General features: G+C 38.0%; 1 protein-coding gene across 1 annotated transcript in view; it reads left to right on the top strand.

Moving 5' to 3' along the window:
* PUDP (pseudouridine 5'-phosphatase) overlaps positions 1-23,944 on the top strand; it is a 79,693-nt gene that overhangs the window by 32,335 nt on the left and 23,414 nt on the right. The window contains exon 5 of the mRNA XM_054384417.1: positions 5,140-5,369. Within this exon, the coding sequence (XP_054240392.1) occupies positions 5,140-5,369 (230 nt within the window). The remainder of the gene's footprint in view (positions 1-5,139; positions 5,370-23,944) is intronic.

The following is a 23,944-nucleotide window of genomic DNA, read 5'->3' as shown; positions in this document are numbered from 1 at the left end:
GGAGCAGCAATGTGATGTAAATTAAGATCTTCAAGGGAGTGCTGAAAGAGTCTGCAAAAAGACTGTGAAGTTGTACTTGGGCTCATAATTTGTGAGGAGAAAGTGCTTTGTGACAGTGTAGTTCTTCCCAGGGCTCATAATTTGTGAGCTACATGAAGAAAGCACTTGATGACCAGTATAGTCTTCCAGCAGAAATTTCAGTGTACAGTGCAGAAGTCTCTTATCAAGTCAGTATTCTCAAAAAAAGCCTATAGCGGTATTGTTTCTTCTGCAGATTATACTGCATCTCAGCTACAAGACTTAGCAACTATAATTATGTTAGCATGGGTTACATACTGTAGATAAGCTCCAAAAGTATAGCAGGGTGAGAGAAATGAATCATACACAGTGAAGGAAAAGGGAAATGAGGTAAAAGAGGCAGTAAATTAACACACTGAACAAACACAATACAAAAGAAAAACAAAAATGAGTATTTCTTTGCAACAGTGTAAGCAGCTCAAAGTCCAAGAAGACTTAAGCATATATGTATATCTATACATACAATAAAATATACATAGGGAAAGATTAGATTGCCCATAAAATATGGGTCCTATTCTTGAATAAAAAAGAACTTTGTGGCATGTTTCAGTAACCCAGCCCGTTTTTCAAAAAAAAAGCATGTTCCTTATGAAGAAGAAAAAAGAAACCAAACCCACAGGGAGAGAATTTTTCATTTGACTTATGATTATAGTTGACAATAAAATAAGTGTGACTAATTATAGCCATGGTTAAATAATGAAATGAGAGTGACCTGGGTAGTTTATTGAATTAAGGAGAATCAGTATCTTTTCAACAATTAAAGTTAATTAGTGGTCAACTTACATATTGCAATTGCAAAATACAGTAAAGAAATAAGAATAGCACAGGAATTTAACTGAATTAATAGTCAAGTAAGCAGTAACTAATTGGGGAGGGAGACAAGAGAATTTAATAAGTAAAATCTTGGAAATAACTTGTGGTGTTAGGTGTAGCCAAGCCCCAAGAAGCCATTCTCACAACTGTGTCTCTCCTCCATCCCCCAGTAGGATGGGAAGGAGAAATTGGGGGCAAACCGCAAAACTCCTGGAGGCTGTAGTTATGCTTTCGCATGAATCATCCGCAAGCAGAAATATGAACACCAGAAATCATTCAGTTGGTGAACAAGTTTGTTGGGTTTGTTTCTGGCAGGGCTTCAGTAGTGGGGAAGACTCCCTGTCCTTTATGTTGACCATGGAAGCTTTTTGCTGTAGTTCCTCCTGCCCATCCTACTTGAGAGGCTAGGAGTGAGCCAGTGGCTATGTAGTTGCTTTGTTGCTGGCTGGGCTTAAACAGCAAGAGTCTTCTATTTTTTAATTTTTTTTTTTTTTTAACAGGGGTGTGTGTGGAACAAAACCATTTTAATTTAAACAACAAACCCACCACCACTTCACCGATTGAATCAGAGGAGGATAGTGATAAATAGTACTGTGTCTTAAAAACACCAGCTCTGCAACTTACCTGGTTGGAGACATATTAGAAAAATATAGAAGAGCTTTATATTATCTTTACATTTGTCTGGAGGCATTTTGCAAGAAATAGGTCTGAATCTGGAATTCCAGATGTGATGTAAAATAAGAACAGTGTTCCTTTCTGTGGTAGACAAACACAAGGCAAGGGATAATACAAAAATCTGAAAGTATGTCGAATAAAATAAGGCAAAAATTTACATATTGTTCACCATTCAGAAGAACAACATATGACACAGGGCTTGTGTTTGTATAAAGCTAAAAGGAAAATAAAAGCTGCCTTTGTTTTCCACCAATTTGAATTATCTCTTGGAAGTTACGTATTGTTAATTTTCAATTCATAATGAATAATGGCATTTTATTATAAAGTTATTTTATGATAATTGGAAAAAAAATCATGTAGAAAATGGTTTTGTGATAGTATATAAGTAAACATGTAATAGTATTGTTAGATCATTTTAGCGTATCATTGTTTGGTTTCCTGAACTATTTCAGTACATGTTTGTATTAGTCAATGAAAAGGAAGAAGTGACAGGCCAAGTTGTTAAGTGTAAGTCTTAACATACTGTTAGGTATAAGTCTTAATTTTAGTTTGTCAGTTGATTTCAATATATTACTCCCTGTGTTTTCAGCTGAATGTGAAGAGAACAGACATCATGTTGTGAGTCTAATGGGGGAATACTACTTCTTTTTTTTTTTTTTTTTTTTTTTACGACTTTTCTACCCCTAGGTTTCAGAACAAAAGTACTTATCTCTTCCTTTAAAATCTATCTCTGATTTTACACAAAATAGCTCCTTTCTATTGTTTTGGTTTGTTTTCTTTCTTTTCCCAAAGTTGTTTGACATTTGTGATTAATTGGCTTTTAAAGATGCTGACATTTGAGGTTGATCTTTCTTATTTTCAGCTTCTGTAACTAAACTATGAATACTTTTTACCTGTTTTTCTTTCCAGTGGGCACTGGCATTTTATTATGACGTTTAGAGTATAGTAAACTTTCGTGTCTGTTCTAAGACTTTAAACATATGTTTGAAGAGAAAAGAAACAGTATTTACCTTTTTGATTATTTGAAGTTAAAGAGTACATTTGGAAATAAAGCATAGCATTATAGGATGTTTATTCCTGATTTTGTTATTATTACTTGAAGAATTTACATTATACTGCCTGAGATGTGTCACAGATTAGGAGTGTATCCTTAGGAGGAAAGATAGATCCTTATTTCTTTTGATCTTTATTTTTTGGATTTTAAGAAAAGATTCTCAAAGAATAAAAAAAGAGGAAGAAAATAAGAGGAGGAAAGAAAGAGAACTTGCTGCATGTGGCTAAGCTTTCAGTAAGAGCTGTGGATGTTGTTTCCAGGAACCCTAGTAGGTGAGCCCCTCTGCGTAGGATGGGCCTCAGTCTCTTACCTGCAAGTAAGGTAGAAGTTAGCAGGTTCACAGGAATTGTCCCTATATTCTCAATAGCTGTTGAATTTTTATTTGATTGGTTTTGATGTAACTAAAATCTTCATTTGATTGAAAAAAATCTGCATAGTTATCTGACTATACGTTATAATGACAATGTGTACGCAAAGGAAAGTTTCTTACAGATCTATAAAGCAGTTTCCCACTTCCCATTCCGTTTATGTTCTCTGTAAAATAAGCACAAGAAAAATACTACGAAAAATATTACCTTCTAATGAAGAATTACATGCTAAATTGTTACAATAATCATGTCAGTAATCTGATGTGGTGGCAAAGCATCTATAACTATATTGGTAGTAATTGATGCAAACAAATTATTTTGTTGATCTCTAGCTTTTACAAAGAAATAAAACTGTGATGAAAATATTTTTTTCAACTGCTGCTGCCTTGAGCTTGTTAAGTTATACTAGCAATTCTTCCATATACAATTTAACATTTTTCCATGCAGCTGATTTTCCCCTTGATACTTTTTTCCAAGCTATCTTGCTATGTTTACACATATGCAGACATACACTTTTAAATAGCATATTTTTATTTAAGTGCATTTTCTGATTAATGTAAATCTTTTCTCTCTGGAACTATTAGGGACAGCTGTATTTTATCTTCCTTGTAACAAGGGAAGCCAAAAGGAAAAAACAAAAGAAGCACACACAAAAATTTACACACTGAAACCATGGCAAATGCAGAGGGAATACAAGGGAGAATGTGGAGAAACAACCTTCTGTAACAGTGCTTTTCTGTGACTGGCTAACTCCTGTAGAAATGTGGAATAAAAATACAGTTCAAGTGAACTAAAATTGTGATGCAATGGGACTGAAGGAATTGAAAAGAGCACAACTTTAGAAGAAACCAACTGTATCATAGCAAAGGCATAGGACACAGGAAAAGTCTTCTAATGTAATCTTTAGACTTCTTCACACACATATACCTTGCTCAATTTTGTAGATTATTTAGAATAAATTCCTTTCAGTAAATACAGAAAGACTGAATCACATGGGGAATGTAAATCAGAGGTGCTGGGGTGGCAAATAAAAGAATTAAATGAACAGGAGGAGTAGGAATGTTTGGAGGAGGAGGGACCAGATGCAAGTATGACAGCAAATCTGGAGTAAGGAAATAGCTTTAGTATAACCAGGCATGAAAAATAGAATTCATGCAGATGGAACATGAAGACCAAGAATTGTTCTCAGTTTGCTTTGGCGAGTCCAAATCAACTAGGGATTTATCTGCTTGAAACTAGAATCGTGTGCCAAACGGTTTGAAATCATGCCAAGAATCAGAGCTAAAATTCTTTTACAAAAATGGAGGAATTTTCTGCATTGGTAAAGACCTGTACATCCACTTTTGTTCTCCATTAGACACTAGTGATTGTCTGCAAGAGGTATCCAGCATTTAGAATGCTGTGGCCAAGAAGCACTGAGAGACTCAACACTTGCACCAAATAATGAAGTATGTTTTCCTCCTACACAGTCTGCTGTGTTTTCACTGTTCACTGCATTAACCTTCCCTAGAAGACTGTATCAAATTGAAGTTTCTACCCATTAGGCTTGAGGTGTTCATTACTCTGGGTTCACAGCATCAATAGATAAAGCTCTGCTATTAACAACTGTGACTGACAGCTCCCCTCTTGGCCCAGTGTTACTTGCTTTCGTAATTAGAAAAGAGAGAAACTGAACTCTTTTAGGGGCTAGTTTAAGCCAGTTGGATATCTGCTGCAGAAATGAAAACTATACCATTCAGTGAAAAGACTGTATTTCTGTTTTGTTTTGTTTTTCAGGAGAATAGCTGTGGATAAAAGAAAATGTTCTCCTGTGTACTTCTCTCTTACTTACAGAGAGTTTGAAATAATGTCAGGGTCATTACTTAATGAACTTCTAGTGAGTGTATCTGTGCGATGATGTTGAACACATTTTCGGCATATTTTGAGAAAGCATCGTTTGGTGACAGAACAAATGCATGTCTTGAGGAGTGTTCCATGATTTTTGTGTGGAGAAGGAGCATTTCAGTTATAGCAAGATTTTTCTTCTACACTGACTGATTGAAAATAGGTTATTATATTCAGGAAAACAACATTGTTGAGATATTGCTAAATATGCTATATTTATATATCAATACTAATACATATACCTGCATGTGTATATTTGTCTTGAAGGAGTTGATAAGCTGATCCGCCATTTACACAAACACAACGTACCCATAGCTGTTGCCACCAGCTCAGCTGAAGCCACGTTTCAGATGAAAACAACCAGACACAAAGACTTCTTTTCTCTTTTTCATCATATTGTGTTGGGAGATGACCCTGAGGTGAAGCATGGCAAGCCAAATCCTGATGCATTTCTAGTTTGTGCTAAGAGATTTCATCCTTCTGCACCTCCAGAGAAGGTAAAAAGAGGGAATAAAGTCATGGAAAAGTTAAGAGTATTCTGTTTGAACTATATTTGGATTAATTTTTGTTTGTGTTTTTGTTTGTTTAGGGTTTGTTTATGTGGGTTTTGTTTGGTTTTGGTTTTGTGATTTTGTTGTGGGTTTTTTGTGGTGTTTGGTTTTTGTTTTTTTTTTAAGTTATAAATACTTAGAATTTAATATAAACATTATAAAAATTAACAACTTCTATTTTCAAAGATGCTTATGCTATTGAAGGAAGTGATTGTTTGAATACATTGTTTTGTCCTACTACGTATAATTTTTGTAATGCAGATTGCTCTGATTTACCACATGCTAGTGTAGAGTGGTAGGAAAGTGTAACGATTTTCCACTCTATGCATAAATCTACAGGCTTAACTTCACTACTCAAAGTTTGTAAACAGTTATTTAAACATAGGTGGGTTTATTTTTCATCATTTGTCGCTGATGTACCACTTAAGCGCCTAAACATTACAGATACTCCTATGTAAAGAAAGCATGTATTTTTTTTCTAAGCCATCTCTTTCCTCTTGCATTCTAAAACTTTGAGATCATAATTCTTGTTTTCTGATTAAAAAAATGATTAGCTTGAACAAATTTTCCCAAACAGTAGAACTGTTAGTTTCTCTCTCATATATATGTAAAACTTTCCAAACTTGATTCTGAAATAGAAATCTCTTGAGGGAATATTTTAAAGATAGATTGAGTTACTTAAAATAATGTCCTTATTTTTATTTCAAGTTAACTTACCTTTCTCCTTAAAATATTTTTCTTCTTGTCTGTCCTGAGTCAAACATAAGTTCTAAATTTTAGAGTTTCATTACTGCAGAAAATAACATGATACTAATTTTTAAAGAACAATTTTTGGTGTTTTAGACTGTGATCACTGTTTTCTCAGTAGGAGTATTGAGGAAAAAGATTACACAAATACATACAGAATGATTAGCTAAGATTTTGCAGCCACTCAAGTTGTCACCCAGAGTCTAAATGATTATTTGTATTGCATGGGAGTATAAAATGGACTAAGTTTGATGCAGTTTGGCATATTATGAACAGCGTTAACTAAACTGGTTTGGATTTACTTATTGATTGATTCATTGATTGCTGTTGCAATTTCTCTTGACATTCTGTGCATGTGCATCAACATAATTTGGAAATCTAGATCTTCAGAAAAAATACACAAAGTGTATGTGATCGTGTTCATGCAGATGGTGGTTATATGGACATGTTAGGTACTTGTGTGAGTAGTCCTTGTTTACATGATATATTACAGATTTGAAGAATCTGAACAACGAGGCTGTTAATCTCACATAGTCAAGTATTTATGAATTTTGAACATGTTAATATGTTAATACTTAACTGAGAGCAAGTATTGCAAAGCAGTCTGTGGTTTTGGAGGGAGTAAGATGAGTTGAAAAGAAGTTTGAATAACAGCCTAATGTTGCTTTCATAAAAAGAAAAAGAAAGTCTTACTTGCTTCACAGTATATCTAGGGAGCAAAATACCAGGTTATGTTCCTGTAATGTTTGTGATTTTATGAGTCAGGATGAGAGGTGCATAATGTATGCTTTCAACTGGCTGAACATGTGGCTGTGAGCTGTTCTGTAATACAGAAAGTAAAAGAGCAGAAAGTATTGAGAATTTATATAAAACTGAGTCATAACTGGTATCTGAAGGAGTGGTATGGAAATGGAATCTCAACTGTATCAATGATGAATGGTTATTTCACGTGAGGAGCCTCTTAGTTTATTTGGATCTATTTCAAAAAAGTCATAAGGTGGTGAAAGCTGAGAAGGACAAGAACAAAAACAGAACAAAAAAACCAATAAACCCAAACCAAATGACCCCAAAAAAATCCAGGCAACAACAAACACAGTGACACTGTGATGTAGCTATTTTTGTAGCAGTAAGTAGCCTTAGCTGTGTTAACAATTAAATAATAAGTGAAGACAATAGTAGCATCTGTATTCCACTTAATAATTTTAAACTTTGAAGATATTAGACAAAATTTTGGCGTGTTCATGGTAATTTTGTGTAGTGACTTTGTTTAACCTTTCTTTGAAGAAGAGCATAAACATGTTTTTCTTTTGCATGAAGTTTTACAGCATTCAGAATTCTAAGTACAGGTAATTCAGCTAAGCCTTTTTGTAGTTACATCTACAAAAGTCGCAAATGCCAAAGTGTAGGAATTTAACACATGCACAAAACTCCCAAGAAGTAAAACAAAACAGTACCTGCAATTCTATCTGACACATTCTTGACTAACTGCAGTATAGTGATGGCTTCTGCAATGTTTACTCTCATGCAATGAACTCAGTCGAACTGTTGGTTTGGATTTCATGTTACTAATCATTAACTTGCAAGTTTGCAGCAAAATATCAGGTGGTATAGGTAATGTTTGCATAAGCAAGTAATTTGACTCAAGGGAAACATTATTAAAGCAATGTGTTTGGCGATTAGGCCCATACATCTATGCTATATGTGATTTTAATGTTTTCTGTTGGATTAGATTTACTCTGATTCATGGCTGAATGCTGCAAAAGGTTCATCGGAACTTTATGTAGGCTTAAGCCTACATAAAGGCTTGATATCCACCTGAAGAGGACTTCCACTTCAACTTCCTGTTAAGGCAACCTAATACACACCAAAATTATCAAGTGAGACAAACCATTATGTAGCAATTGAAGACTGTCATATTTGTTTCAGAACTTCACTGCTGCTCCAAGGGAAAAATACAATATAGCCATAGAAGACCAAACCTAGAATATACCTGTATTGACATACCAGCCTGTGGCCATTGCCATCCAGGCATACTTCTACAAACAGACACTTCTGAAATTATATGAAAATGAGTATGATGTCTACTGTCATTGAGGGATGCCATAACTGTCCACCTGGAAATTTAAATGTTGACCTTTTGGGTTGCACTCTTTGGTTAACAAGGAACTTAATAAACATAATGATCAAGGCGCAATGCAGGAATTTCAAACTAGGTACACTCTGCAGATTCAGTCTAGGTCTTATGTCTCCTGGTGCATGAAGTTTTGTATGAAATTCCAACACTAGAAGCAGTGCACTGTCAGATGAATCAAATCAGTTAGGTAATCAAAATGTGGTCTGCACATTAAATATTGATAATTTTGTCTATTACTTTTTTTTATCTGCTCTCAAGTACACAACACACCTGTAGATGTACATATGTGGAAATATATGTGATTGAATATTGAAGAAATTTCAGGCCAGAATGTTCAAAACACTCCCTTCTACACATTTTATTTACTTGAAAGAAATAAATCCAAGTATTTTTGTTTGAACTGTTTTCCTACCTTTATACCATCATAATTTGGACCTATATATACATTTCATATTATTCTAGAATTTGTAAGTTAGTGGTTTGCTATGTTTCAAATGTTTACAAGTATTCCTTTTAAGGGAATCTTTAAAATGTGATTCAGTAGCAATACCAGAATTTCATTGATGATACCACTGTGAAGTTTGGTAAATTCAGCATATGCCAGTGGATGTCAAAGACAACCAGGGCTTATATAAGTGCATAGGAGACAAAAAGAAGATTAGGAAAAATGTGGGCTCATTGCTGAATGAAATGGGGGACTTCACTGCACAAAACATGAAAATGACTGAAGTGCTGAATGTAGCAAGACAGAAATGCCAGGTCCCAGAGACCAGAGGGCAGGGCTGGAGCAAGGAAGATGTAGCCTTGTTGGAAGAGGATCAGGGCAGAGAATACTTAAGCAAGCTGGACATGAATAAATCCATGGATGCTGATGGGATACACCCACAAGTGCTGCAGGTGCTGGCAGATGAAATTTCAAAGCCACTCTTGATAATCTTGGATTGCTTGTGGAGACTGGGAGAAGTGCTCAAAGACTGAAGAAAAACTAATGTCACTGCTATCTTGAAGAAGGGTAAGAAGGAGGATGCAGGGAACTATAGGCTGGTGAACTTCACCTCAATCACAGGAAAGGTGATGAGGCAGATAATCCTGAAAACCATTTCCAGGCACCATAAGGACAAGCAAATGATCAGGAGCAGTCAGCATGGCTTCTCCAAGGGGAAGTCATGCTTCACCAACATGATAAATTTCTACAATGAAGTGATTGGCCTGACAGATGAGAAGGAAGTGACTGTTGTCTATCTGGACTACTGTAAGGCCTTTGACACAGTCTCCCATAAGATCCTATAGAGAAATTGTTGATGTATGGGCCAGATGAGCAAACAGTGAAGTGGGTTGAAAATGGAACAGCTGATCCCAGAGGGTAGTGATCAGCAGCACAAAGTCTGCTTGGATGCCAGTGACCAGCGGTATGCCCCAGGGGTCAATACAGGGTTCAGTCCTCTTTGACATCATCATTGGTGATTTGGTTGGTGGGGCAGTTTGCTAACAAAAACAAGAGAATGCTCTAGGGGTGCTTATTAATGTACATGAATACACAAAGAGAGAGCATAAAGACAAGAGAGACAGGCTCGTGTCAGTGGTGCCCAGTGACAGAGCCAGAGGCAGTGGGCACAACAAACTTACATGGCTGTGTCTAAGCAGAAGGAAACACTTTTTTACTGTAAGGGTGACTGAGCACAAGCACAGGTTGCCCAGACAGGGAGTGGAGTCTTCCTGCTTGGAGATACTCAAAATCCATTTTGTCATTGTCCTGAGCAGCAGGCTTTAAGTGGCTCTGCTTGAGCAGGAATGTTAGACATGTTGAGGTCCAGAGGTCCCTTCCATCCTCAACCGTTCTCTGATTCAATGATACACTTCACAGATTTGATCTGGAAAAAAAAAGTCAACCAACCAAACAAGAGAAACAAAAGTACTTTTTCTAAATAATATTTTTCTGTTCCATTTTGATGTAAATGGCTCAAATTAAAATCATGCTTTTAGAATTTATAAAACTTAACAATATTAATTTTTACTTTAGAAGACTTCATGATAACTTTGCTGTTTGTATGTTTCTGTGTGTATTTGTATACAAAACATACATACATATATATATGTATATATCAACCATAACTTTTCAATATTGTCTTGAAGCATATTAACAAAAATGTTAAGCTACTAAATTCATTACAGGTATGACTCTAACTCGGAGCATTTATACATATTTCCAATATACTCATGTCATTAAAAACACATAAATTATTTATTTATCTACCTGAGGATGTGGTGAGTCAAGGACTTTCTTTCCAGTGTTTTGATGGTTTTGTCTATAGCTTTTTTGTAAAATGAAGGATGTGACTGGTAGTGACAATTTCACAACAAATACCATTTATACCCATTGTTTAACAAGAGGAAAAGATTGTAGTAATACAAATGGTTTTAACTGTCTTATGAAGAACCAGTCTGTTCTATTGAAAAAGTTCCAAGGGATATAAATCATCGCCTTAATTTAAAGCACTATTTCTTTGTACTTTCTTCCATTTCTAATTCATTAATTGATGCCATAGTTATGAATAATCTCTGTACCAAATCTAGTGAGAGCTCATTAAAATTTTTCAGACTGATTAAATGGCATTAGGATTTATGAGTCTCAGTAGACTTTTTATTTCATAGGAAAGGGAAGTTCAAAGAGAAATTTTCTGAGGCTTTTTTGCTACAAAATATGTAGCAAAAGAGTAACAGATTCAGAACATTATGACCATTTTGTAATTTTAGTCTATATTATACAAGGAAAACAGGGTGAAGAAGACTGATTTAGCACTTAATGTGACTGTTATTATTGTCAGCTTGTGATAAAAGGATGCCAAAACCTACTTTTTATTTCTTACTCTTCCATTTTTTCCCCTGGTCTAGGGTGGTTGTTTTTTTTTTTTTTTTTCTCCTTCAACTGCAACACTTTTAGTGTATGCATATAGTGTATGTATTTCACTTACGACTTTCATATAAACAGTTATTTTCTTAGTGATGTTTCTGTAATTCCTAATATACTTCTAGAGATGTAATTTATTAATAATACCTTAAGTAAGGTACAGAAATACAAAGTCATGAACAGCTGTTCTAGGTGGTGTGCTGAGCTGTAAATTGGAATTCCTGCTGTTGAAATCACATATTTTAGTCATCAAAAATCTACCCCTTTTCCATTTTATAAATAAATTGCCTTAAACTCTTTCCTGAATATTTACAAACCCCAAATCAGACATTTTATTTTAGAAATTATAAAGACATCAAATGTAAACATACATAGACCTTTTTCAGCTTAGTTCAAACCTACATCAATGGCTGTCTCTTCAACATTGGCTCTAGATGGTCCTTTAAATAGTCCTATGTTACCAATTTTTCCTCAGCTGAAACACTCTTCTAAACAGTTGTTCATGGTTTAAGCCATTGTGATTTACCCAAGCTCTGCTGTCTTATTTCCTCACACTCACAATTTTAGCAGTTATTACCAGTCTGTCTACCTTATTGCTTGATACTTGTTTTTTTTTCCCAGTGATATAGCCTGTGATTGTAATGATCATAGTACAGCTGACTGTTAAAGCATTAGGCTGCATTCAGTGGGACAGGTGAAGAATCATGTGCAGTACATCACTGCTGTTCAGTGGTCTGTACAGAAGCAGATCCAGCATGTGCCGGCAGCCACTTACTACGTGAAAAGGGATCAGTGTTGCTCCTCGACTCTTTCTAGCTTCCAGGGCATTTTGTGGTGGAAAGCATAATTCAGGCTTTCCTTTTGGAAGCCATTTGACTTTCTTCTCACTATTGATATAATTACAGTTCATTAATTAATTAAAGTTAGGCAGTGGATAGGTTAGAGCAAATAAGGAACTTCATATGTCATCTCTTTGTTGGTGCCAACTCCTGCATAGCCAGGCAGTTAGTGTGCCGTTTGAAGATCTGGGATAGTTGAGTGTTTCTGGTGTGTGCATTTTCTCACTAGGCTCACAAAGTCTGCCTTTGGAATTCCTTACCTGCAAGTTTGTGCTCTCTCTAATTTTGTAAGCCTTGCATCCTGTGCTGCACAGTGGCCAGCTTCTGAACAGCAGAGAAGACTTGCTATTGGCAGAAATGTGTTGTATGGTGAGGGTGGTTCTGCCTGGGAGATGGTGGGACTGCTGGGTTCAGTGCTGCAGGAAACTGAAACACTGCTCCTGCATATACACAGCATACTTTAGTTTGCAGCAGAAAGCAAAGTTCACTCCCATGACAAATTTAAATCACATATGTCAATTTTTACCATTGCTGTATATGGCGTGATTGGGAGGTGACTGAAGTATGTCACATCATTCGTGTTTAGTTGTTCCATGCAGACATACCCTTAAATGTTGAGAGTGGACAGCAGGTGAAATCTGAAGGGATATGTCTATTGACTTCAGAACAGGACATTTCTACTTGTCTACCTCCTAAGCAAGATGAGAATCCAAGTTCAGTAGGAACCTCCTTTTCTGTATTAGAGGGTTTTTTTTATTTTTTTTCACTTTCATGTGTACATCCAAAATTGCCCAATTTAACTGCTTGTGTCTGATTCTCAGGAACTAAACATCTCTTGCAGTTAGTCTTTTGTAAAGCATAATTGGAAAAGTAGTCCCAGCACATTGCTAAAATGTTAAGAAAAATGGGCTCCTTAGAGAACCTAAAAGCAATGTGGGAGTTCTATTTTCTCTTTAAAGAGATCAGAAGAGAAGGTCATCCTTATCATCTTTGTTGCTTGGAATACTTCCTCAAAAAAATGAGGAAGACAGCTTTTGGAGCACTTTTCAGCCTAAGGAGTTCGGTCTTCCAGTTTTAGGGTTTTCTTGAAGATCATCCTAGTTACCACATGGTTTGCTCAGGAAGGTTCTCAACTAGAATTTTTTCCTGATTTCATAAAGCCTTTAGAATCATAGAATCAGTCAGGGTTGGAAGGGACCACAAGGATCATCCAGTTCCAACCCCCCTGCCATGGGCAGGGACACCTCACACTAGATCAGGCTGGCCAGAGCCTCATCCAGCCTGGCCTTAAACACCTCCAGGGATGGGGCCTCAACCACTTCCCTGGACAACCCATTCCAGGCTCTCACCACTCTCATGGGGAAGAACTTCCTTGTGTCCAGCCTGAATCTCCCCACTCCCAGCTTTATTCCATTCCCCCTAGTCCTATCACTACCTGATATCCTAAAAAGTCCCTCCCCAGCTTTCTTGTAGGCCCCCTTCAGATATTGAAAAACCACAATAAGGTCTTCTCGGAGCCGCCTTTTCTCCAGACTGAACAGCTCCAACTCTCTCAGTCTGTCCTCATAGGAGAGGTGCTCCAGCCCTCTGATCATCCTGGTGGCCCTTCTCTGGGCACATTCCAGCACCTCCAGATCCCTCTTGTAATAGGGACTCCAGAACTGGATGCAGTACTCCAGGTGGGTACTGGTGAGTACTGAGCTGAGCAGAGGGGGAGAATCACTTCCCTTGACCTGCTGGCCACACTTCTCTTGATGCAGCCCAGGATCTGGTTGGCTTTCTGGGCTGCAAGTGCACACTGACAGCTCATGGTGAGCTTCTTGTCCACCAGCACCCCCAAGTCCCTCTCCTCAGGGCTGCTTTCTAGCCAGTCACTGCCCAGCCTGTATTTGTGCTTGGGATTGCCTTGACCCAGATGCAGGACCTTGCACTTTGTCTTGTTGAACCTCAGTTTTCTTTATCTGCAGTGTAACTGAAGGCTTATTTCTTGATGTCAAGTTGTGATTTGAATATTTAGTATGTATTTCTGGCCTGAATCCTGAATTCCTGCTATTGTGGGGCACCACAAAATAACACCAACAGGAACCAATATGACTTTTCTTACGTTTTCCCCCCACTCCTATTGAAGCGGGTATTGATTTCAGGCAGATACTGGGCAAATGTAGTGGATTAAATTATTAGTAAGTTACTACTTTAAATTGTCTAGTAGTCAAAAAGTAAGTAGATACTGGACTGTGCAAAGTTTAATGTCTTAAGACATCCATCTTGAAAACTGACCTAGCTTACATCTTGGAATGCAAAGTTCACAGCACTCTAGTGCAATGTATGTTTTATGTGATATTTTTCATGTAGCCCTTCTTGGTGTCTCCCAGGCTTGATAATGAAATCTGTGATTATTAAGCTCAGCTTCCAGTTTTAAAAGTGTAATGAACATGACTATAGAGACAAGAATGTGAGATATATTGCCAAATCTAAAAATCTATGGCTTCTGGACATCTGCTACACACATGTGGATTTTCCCTAAATCCAAAATAGCCCACTATTTTATACCTACAAGACAATTAAATGGAGAAGACATTTATAAAGTTGTTTTCTTTGTTTTGTTTACAGATGTCATGTTCTCAGTTCACATGGTTGATTTTGATTCTCTGTCTTATCCTGAGGCATGTGTACTTGTCTGCACACCCCATTCCCCTTGCCTCCCTCCCCTACACCCCCCCATACTGGCAGTCTTTATTAAATATTTGAGGAAGAAAAATTAGATGTTGCATAGCTTGGAAGTAATTTACCTCCTAAGTGTTCCAGACATTGCCCTTGTTCCTGCAGTGCATGTTTATTTATGAATGTATTTGTCTTACGGAGATGAAAAAGTCATTGATATTCCATGCAAAAAAAAACTGGTCAAGGTTTGCTTTCACTTAGCATACCTGATTGGAAGAGGAAAGAGGGATTATAATTGGTTCTTAGTCTTTGGGGTACCCTACTTGAGGGGTGTGGAGCCAGGAATATTTTTTTTAATTTTTTTCCTTGCATTTGTCTTGATAATATATCAAGTAGCTGCTAAGGGACTTGTTGAAATGTGATGCAGAATAAGAAATTATATTCTGCAGCCTTCTTAGCTTCTACGTGAGGTGAGTGTGTAAGCACAAAGAAACTGGTACACCTCCAAAATCTAAAAGCATTATATTCAGATTAGCTGGTCACTGGAGATGTGTCGCTAATTGTTTAAGGGAATTCATTGTGGGTATTATCACGTATTAATTATGCATGATAAGTAGTAAAAAAGAGGGGGGAAAATCCTTCTTTTATGATAAATTGCCTACTGAGTTTTCTTTTCTTTCTTTCAAGACCTTCAGCATTTTTGAGAGATGCCAGAGCAGTCATTGAATAATTAGATTTTAATTTCCACAGAAACCCCAAACAAACACAAAAAAACCGCCAATCAAACAAAAAATAACAAACAAACAAAAAACCCCAAACACCAAAAAAAAAAAAACCCACCAACCACAGTTTTGAATGTCTTTTGGGTTATAGAAAACATGAATAAATTCTCTTAAAAAGAGATATGATGCACCTATTCTCTCTGTATCTCAAGTTGCCTTTGTAATCACCCCAGAGCTGCTTGTAGCAATGTTTTTCAACAATTTGACGACAAAGAATGAAGAACAAGGAATTGCATTGATAGCAGTATTTTTGTTTGCTTCTTTGTAAGATATTGTCGTGAGGAAACCTCAGGATACCTTTGAAAGACTAAGGTCAACTATATGTTAGTTTAATGCATTAAGGCTGGGGGTGGAACGGTTCATTTATTTTAAATTTTTATGTATTTGTTCAGGGGGGGTTTTGTAAGATACTTGCTCTTTGTGGAGATGCAGTTTAGGGTAATTTTCAGAGATCTTTTGTTCATGGTAGGGTTCTGCTTATTCTGTTGTAGGGTAAAGAAGTTAGAGGAGTCTGAATTTCTGGCACAGTTGCAGAAAACCTGCATACAGGACCATCGGTTAACACCAGCAAACACGGCAAAACATTTTGCTCAAGCTGATTGCTGTATCACAAAATAAGTGCACTTACACAAGGTGATTACAAAGTGTGCTCCATAAAACAGTGTTTGAGAATTTTTGTTTTTACTATTACTGTGATAGACCGGTGGTTTAAAGATAAAAGACCTTGTAGCACACACAGGAACTGAAGAAGTGACAGCTTTATCTGCTCAAAAAGGAACGCTTAACATTTTCATTCCAGCATCTCTTTATCTTAGAATAATAGTGTGATTCAAAGCCAAGAAGGAAATGGTTCAAGTTAAGCTTCAGTAAGGCTGAAGTGATTCTCATTTAAAGCAGGAAACAATTTCAGATGGGTAGAAGTGCTGTCTTCCAATTCCAACAAAACAAGCTTTTCATTTTTATCTAAATAATATTGAATATAGGAATTGCTGTTCATGCTCGCTTCAATGTCCATTTTACTGGGTACCACCTCTGATTACAGGTAATGCCAGAGGCTTACTAATTGCCTTTTAGCTAGAGGAAGTTTAATTTATCCACTTAAATTCTGTTTCTCCATATCAAGTAATTAAGAGCTTTTTTTACAACACCATTAGCACAAAGGGCTTTAGTAGCTCATTCACAGTATTCATTTTTTTCCTTGGTGCTGATGACTGCCTGAGATACTGAGTTCTGTAAATCTTTTGCATATATTCTGAATTTCTTACCTTTTAACTTCTTTGAATGCCAGCTTTCTCTTTCTTTTTTTTTCTTTGCTTGTTTGTTCGTTTTTGTTATGAGTGATAAAGGTAAGTAATTGATCTACCACTCAGTATTCTAAGGTTTACTCATCCCTTTTTATTTCTTGCTCTGTAAGTAAAAGACTCTAAGTCTGGTCAGACTCTCACCATTTGAAAGTGTTGTGTTTTGAATGTTTTTGAGGGGCTGGAGGGTGATGGTGGGTGATTTGCTGGTTGTTCTGTTGTTTCAGGGTTTTTTTACTATTAAGCATTCTAATTACAGTTCTTCAAACCTTCCATATGAAAAATATTTTTAACATACACTAATGCCTGTGGCATACAGTACATAGAGTATTCCAGATGAGACACCATTATATATGTCTGTGAATATATATACATCACCCAAGCTCTGAGTTTTCAGAGAGCTGTCTGCAGTGGTGTCCAGTACTTAAACTGACTGTTACAAGATGTATGTGTCATTTATTTTTTCAGGCTAATAGTTATTGCTTATGTTTCATGGCCATTTTATTTCATTTGACACTTGACTGCCAAGTAGACTACCTTGTCACTCCAAGTTTCTTACCCCAGTTAACCTACATAAATTTGTCATTAGCAGATTTTAGAAAATATAGAAGTAAGGATTACTAGTCAATAACTCCCTGAGTAACACCAGAATTATTTAAAAATGTATCAACAACTACTTTCTAAAACAGTAGCATGGTGATGGGAATTTTTTTTAAATGTTAGTAACTCCTTCACTTCATAGTTTAGTTGCTTCAAAGCCTCAGGGTCTTGCTGATGGGCAAAGACTAGCTTATGAGATTTCATCCATTACTGAAAATATCTTCTCTTGCAGAACATCTTTTCCTACATTAGAAAATTGTCCTTTTTCTCTTGAACAGATACCTGGTCACAATGATCCATTCACTTACTATCTCCAGAACACATTATTGCATCCTGCGGCTTCAGACTAAGGACTGGAAACATTAGGGGTTGCAGCCTGTTGTCCTGAGCTTCAAAGATATTACAGACTCAAAATATTACTCATTCAAAAAAGGAAAAAAAAAATGCCGTGGGCAGAAAAGCATAATAGTATGTAACTTATCATACCACTTTCCACAATGCAGTTATCCCAAGAGAATGCCGTCAGAATCTTTTATTCTACAAAGAATGATCTTATGTATTAGCTAGAATGCATCTGTGGTTTTAGTATTAGTTATGATATGTCCTTTGAAGACTACTTCCAGTTGTGAGTTTTTAACTTTTCAGCCTGAAAATTTTCATTGAGAAGATTTGATTTTTTTTTCTTAACAAATGTTTGCAATTATTTTAGTGTTTTCCTCAACAGCTAATATTTTATAATAATAACAATAACTAGTACAATGGTCATATGGGAACTTCCATGAAGAGTTATACTGTGTAGAGCAGGTGTTTGAAGCTGAGAGTCCTGCAGTCAGGTATTCTAGGAGTCAGGAATATAACTCCACCTTGCTATGACCATTACTAGACCTTGGAATGCTCTTGAGTTTCCTGGTATTTGTGTGTGATGCCACTCACTGTGATTAAACCCAGAAAGGGAAAAGAGACATCAAATGTATGTACATTGAATAATAGGCATGGAGGTGCTCTGAGCAGCAGTTGGAGCACTGTGAAATATAAACATCTAAGACTATAAGTACTGATATAGCTTGTAGAAACTAATTACCTCACACACACACACATGCACTGATTGTCATTTATGTGATGAACGTTATGGCTTTTTTAATGAACAAGGTTCCAGATTTCTATTTTAAATGTATTGTCCCTCAATTTTCCTCAGAGTTAAAAGAATTAACAGAGGTTATTTCTGATAGAATTAAGAAGTGAATCAGACACTTTTCAGCTGTACTTTCAGCTGCAGTGGTCCAGCATGAAGGAAAAGTGGTTTAAGCAAGACAAATTTCAGTTAATAGCTCAGCAATAGGAAGGGGAGGAAGAAGAGAATGTACAAGTGATTCCTGAAAGAGTGTATTTTTAAAGATACTGCTGAAGAAGGATGAAGAGTGTAGGCATGGAGATTGTACAAGGCACAGAGGTCAGCATGATATAAGGCGTATAGCTGAAAGTGGGAGAAAGAGATAAAGAATGCAATTAAGTGGACGGATAGAAGATGTCTAGGGAGTAGAAGGAAATAAAAGCAAGACATGCAGTAATTGAGGGTAAGATAATACAGGGCCTTGAAGGTGAAAATGAAAACTTGAATTTGTGTCTGCATTAAGTAATCTATATAGTTTCATTATAAATTATGAAGAGTTAATAATGTGCAGTAGCCCGTTTGTCCTTAACGCTTTCCCAAACAGTTTTTAGGGAGTGTAGATGAAGAGTGAGGAAACAGTAGAGTAGTTAATGATGTATATACTGAAGTAATAAAAACGTTTACTTTTTTGAGACTAAGCTTTCTGTCTCAAGAGCTTTCATAAATGATGTGACAGAGCTAACATTACAGCAAAAAGCTATTCAAACATTTAAGATGCTACATGTCTAAATTTAAAATCTCATGAAGATAGTGGAAAGAAGTCATCTGCAGTACATAGTCTGACATGTTTCTGAGAGGGGTTTTCTTTGGAAACACTGATTTCAGAGCTTCATCTTCTGTACTGTCTGGTATTAGCTGGTAATTCTAAGGCATTTGGACAATTTATTACTGTCGCTTTCTCCTGTGGCTTGATTTATTATTTGTTTCTTAGCATCTCAGCAATCAGTTGAAGAGCAAGTATACTTGAAAGATGATGGCTGACTTTGAGTAGGCTGTTGGAAGACTATTTTACTGATACCATTTATAGCTCTTCTTTACAGCTGTGATGTTAGCACATTAGAGCCTTAAATTTCTTTAAAATAGTTCATATTCAGTGTTCCTCTGTTTTGTGGAACTGCTAATATTTTAATAAAGTGTTAATGAAGGATAAATAAATTTTTCTGTAAGTTGCTTATTCATAAAACACCTTTAGAGTAGTTTGTCTCCAATTTTGAAAGGTATCCATTCTTTGCAGGAACAATTCAGTCTCACCAACTTTCACACCATTTCTAAAACTCTCTGGATTGAGTCCTTAGATTCTCTGTCTGAGTATGTGATCTGGCTTTGTGTAAAGTGATTACTAGTAAGAGCTTCAGGCTCAATGTCAGTCCAAGGATGAAGAAATCCATCACAGAATTCTGTATTTTAATAAAAGGATTTCTGTTACTTGGCAGTATGAAGACATAATACTACTTGTGACATGCTGTGCTATATTGCTTTAGGATCATACTGAACATTGGAATAATAGCAGCATCAAAAAGCAAGAAAAAATAGGATGTCTGATTTGAGCCTCTCTCTTTCTCCTATTTATTTCTAAATTTAACATAGTGTATCATATGCCAGAATCTTGCTATAACGACCTGTGAAAGAAACTACTTGGGTTCCTGGTCTTGCATGTTAGGAATCAAGCAGCATGTGATGCATAAACTTGCATAGAATTGAATAGAGCCAAAGAAAGAAATGGCACAGGACACAGATGTTACATTATGTGATAAAAATCCATCTGTAGATTCAGGAGAGCCTCAAAGGGGCAAGGGCAGGTGGGGAAATCCAAATCATACCCTGCCCAGTTGCTCCCAGGCTCAGCACAAGAGCCATAAGCCCATCACAGGCCGATCCGCACGTCCTGAAGGGTCAAACCCCATGCCCTAGCCCAGACAATGGGCTAAACACCTGCAAATGTGCTAACCTGGACAGTTCCTGGGGTCCAGATGGCCAAGGCAAATGTATAGCACACGTGCTTAGCATTGTAAGCACATGTGAATGTGCAAGCCTGCACACTTCCTGGGGTCCAGATAAACATGTACCAGTGATGGGCTGGACTGAGGTGAGATCCTTTCTTGAGGTATGGCAAAGAGTATGGGATGCAGGAGAAGAGCATTTGGGGATTTCTGAGGATTTATTACAAGGAATTAGAGAGCTAGAGGAATAGAAAAGGCAAAATAGGTGAACACTTCTCTGGCTGTGCCCTGCTGCTGCCCAGTCAGTCCAGTGGAATGCTGCCCATTCCACTTCCTGGATGAATGGTATCTGTTCACAGGACCATGGGTTTGGGTTGGAAGAGACCTTAAGGCTCATCTAGTCCAACTCCCCAGCAGTGAGCAGGATCATCTGCAACTAGAGCAAGTTGCACAGATCCCCAAACAATGGGACCTAGGATGGTTCCAGGGATCTACCAACTCTTTAGGCAACTTGGACCAGGGTCTCACCACCATCAGTGTGAAAATTTTCTTCCTTCTATCTAGTTTAAATCTGCCACTTTTGGTTTAAAACCATCACCCCTTGTCCTGTCACAACAGGACCTGCTTAAAGTCTGTCCCCAGCTTTCTGATTGGCCTCCTTAAATACTGAAAGGTCCCCCTGAAGCCTTCTCTTCTTCAGGCTGAATAGCCCCAACTCTCTCAGCTTGTCCTCACAGCAGAGGAGTTCCAGCCCTCGTTGTGGCTTCCAGACCTGCTGCAACAGGTCTATGTGTCTCCTCTGCTGAGAAGATAGGTCTGTTGCTCCAGGTGGGGTCTCATAATGGGACCCAAAAAGGCAACATGTTAATTATGAAGCCAGGGAACAGAGCCCCATCAGGTTGAATTATCTCTGATTTACTATAATTTTTGTGGTCCATGACATGGAGATCATGCTCATCCCCAGAACTTGAGTGAGCCACATGTGGGCAGGGCAGGGTTCAAGTCAGACCCCTCCCTGCTCCAGATCATGTCCCAGAACTCAGGAGGAAAAAAATTTCTTCCTTCTCTCTAGTCTAAATCTCTCTCTTCTAGTTTCAAACCATCCACCTTTGTCCTGCCACAACAGCCCCTGTTAAAAAGTCTGTTCCCATCCTAAAAAGATTGTCTCCATCACCCATTGTCCAGGAAAAGGAACAGCCCCACCACAGGTAACTTCCCCAAACCCTAGTTGTTCCATGTGTGTGTAATCAGCACCTGGAGTCAGGCGCCAGGCAGAGGCCTGTGTGCCAATAGTGTCAGTGTGTCCGAGTTTGGTTTTAGAGTGGACGGAAAATAATTTTATCCCTCTCCAAAAGGTGTAAAATAAAAATGCTCCACACAGGATTGGAAATTTAAATGGATATACTATTTACACTATTTACATGAATGCAAAACACCAGAATTCACATTTCATCTTACAACCAGCATATTAAGCCAAAATCCTTCCAACAAGCCGGGCTTTAATGCCCCCCCCAGGCCTCCCACCGTTCCTCCCTACGCCCCCCCCCCCACCCCCCCCCAAGCTAAGCCTTATGGCTCCACTACAAAACTAGCTTTGCAAAGGCTGAGCTAGGCAGCAAACCTCCCCCACACTGCAAGTGAAAAGAGATCTGCACTGGGAAGGGAGGGAGAGGCAGGAAAGGACCGAATGTTGTCTGTAACCAGTTTATATAGCAGATGCAGGGCTTACGGAATAAAATAACATAGATTACAATTTCCTGTGTTTATCTAGTCTCTTGGAGGACTGTCAGCTCTCTGGTTCTTAAAGGCATCTAGCTTAACCCGCAACACAGTAGCTGTGGGGAGTGAGAGTCTGGGTGCTGGCAACTGGGTAAAACCAAGTGCCAGCCCCCAGTACAGGAGCAGAGGCCACAGCCTTGGCCCATGCATCTGCAGTGTCAGTGACTGAGTGCAGGCAGGTATGCGAGCACTAATGAAGAGCCAGCTGAACAATCCTGTGAGTTTATGGGAGCACAGAGTGCTCAGTGGATAAGGAATTGGGTGACTGCATACAAAGTGTAGTGGTCAATGATTCCATATCCAGATACAGACCGGTGAAAAGTGGTGTTCCTCAAGGGTCTGTATCTTCATGAATGATATAGACAGCCTAATTGAGTGCACCCTCAACAAATTTGCAGATGATACCAAGCTGAATGGTGCTGTTGATAAGAATGAAGGATGGGATGCTATCCAGAGGGATCTAAACAGGCTAGAGAAGCTAAGGACAATCTCATGAGGTTCAGAAAGCGAAAGTGCAAGGTCCAGCACCTAGGTTGAGGCAATCCTCAATGTCAGTACAAGCTGGGGGATGATGAGATTGAGAGCATACCTGCAGAGAGAGATTTGGGGATACTGATGGATGAGAAACTGGATGTGAGCCAGCAGCCTAGAAGGCCAATACATTAAAAGAAGCATGGGCAGCAGATCAGTAGAGGTGGTTCTGCCACTCTGCTCTGGTGAGACCGCACCTGGTATACTGTGTCCAGCTCTGGGGCCCATAACACAAGAAGGACATGGACCTGCTGAAACGAGTCCAGAGGAGGGCAACAAACATGATAGAGGACTGGAGCACCTCTTCTACAAGGACAGGCTGAAAGAGTTGGGGCTGTTCAGCCTGGAGAAGAGAAGGCTGCAGGCAGACCTTATAGCTACATTTCAATATCTGGAGGGGACCTACAGAAAGGCCACAAGAGAACTATTTAGAAGGGCTTGTAACAATAGGATGAAGGGCAATGGTTTTAAACTGGAGCAGGCTAGATTTAGGTTAGATGTAAGGAGAAAGTTCTTTACGAGGAGAGTGGTGAAACACCAGTCTGGTTGCCCAGAGATGTGTTTGAAGCTCCATTGCAGGAGACATTCAAGGTCAAACTTGATGGGGCCCTGAGCAACCTGATCTAGTTGGAGGTGTCCCTGCTCACTGCAGGGGGGTTCACAAGATGACCCTTTAGAATCCCTACCAACACAATGCATGTGTGATTCTGTGATTCTGTTTTAGTTTCAGATCATCATTTCTTGTTTACCTTGCCAAAGAGACTGTCTCATTCTTTTCAGTAATGGCTTCAAGAGATACTGGTCAGCTACTCTGTCCTTCCTTAAGTCTTCCCCAGGATGAACAGGTCCAGCTGTCTGTCAGCCTTTCCTCATAGAGCAAGTTGCTGTAGCTCCAGCCATCTTGGTGGCCCTCTGCTGGACTTCCTGAAATCTGCCATCATCCTTCTGTTTCCTTCTTTTCTAATTTTAATGAGTAATTAACTTTTCAAATATAGTCCTTGCATATTTGAGAAATATGATACTCAATAGTAAGAGAATTTCACAATCAACTGATACTGTTAACTAAAATTATGAGCCAAATAGCCTTCCACGCTTACTTAGATTTCCTTGGAGTTGTTCTGTGTTTAA

This window comes from Indicator indicator, chromosome 1, assembly GCF_027791375.1.
Source record: "Indicator indicator isolate 239-I01 chromosome 1, UM_Iind_1.1, whole genome shotgun sequence".
In the NCBI taxonomy this organism is placed as follows: Eukaryota; Metazoa; Chordata; class Aves; order Piciformes; family Indicatoridae; genus Indicator; species Indicator indicator.
Note: the sequence above shows the minus strand (reverse complement) of the source record. Positions and strands in the feature narration are given on the sequence as shown.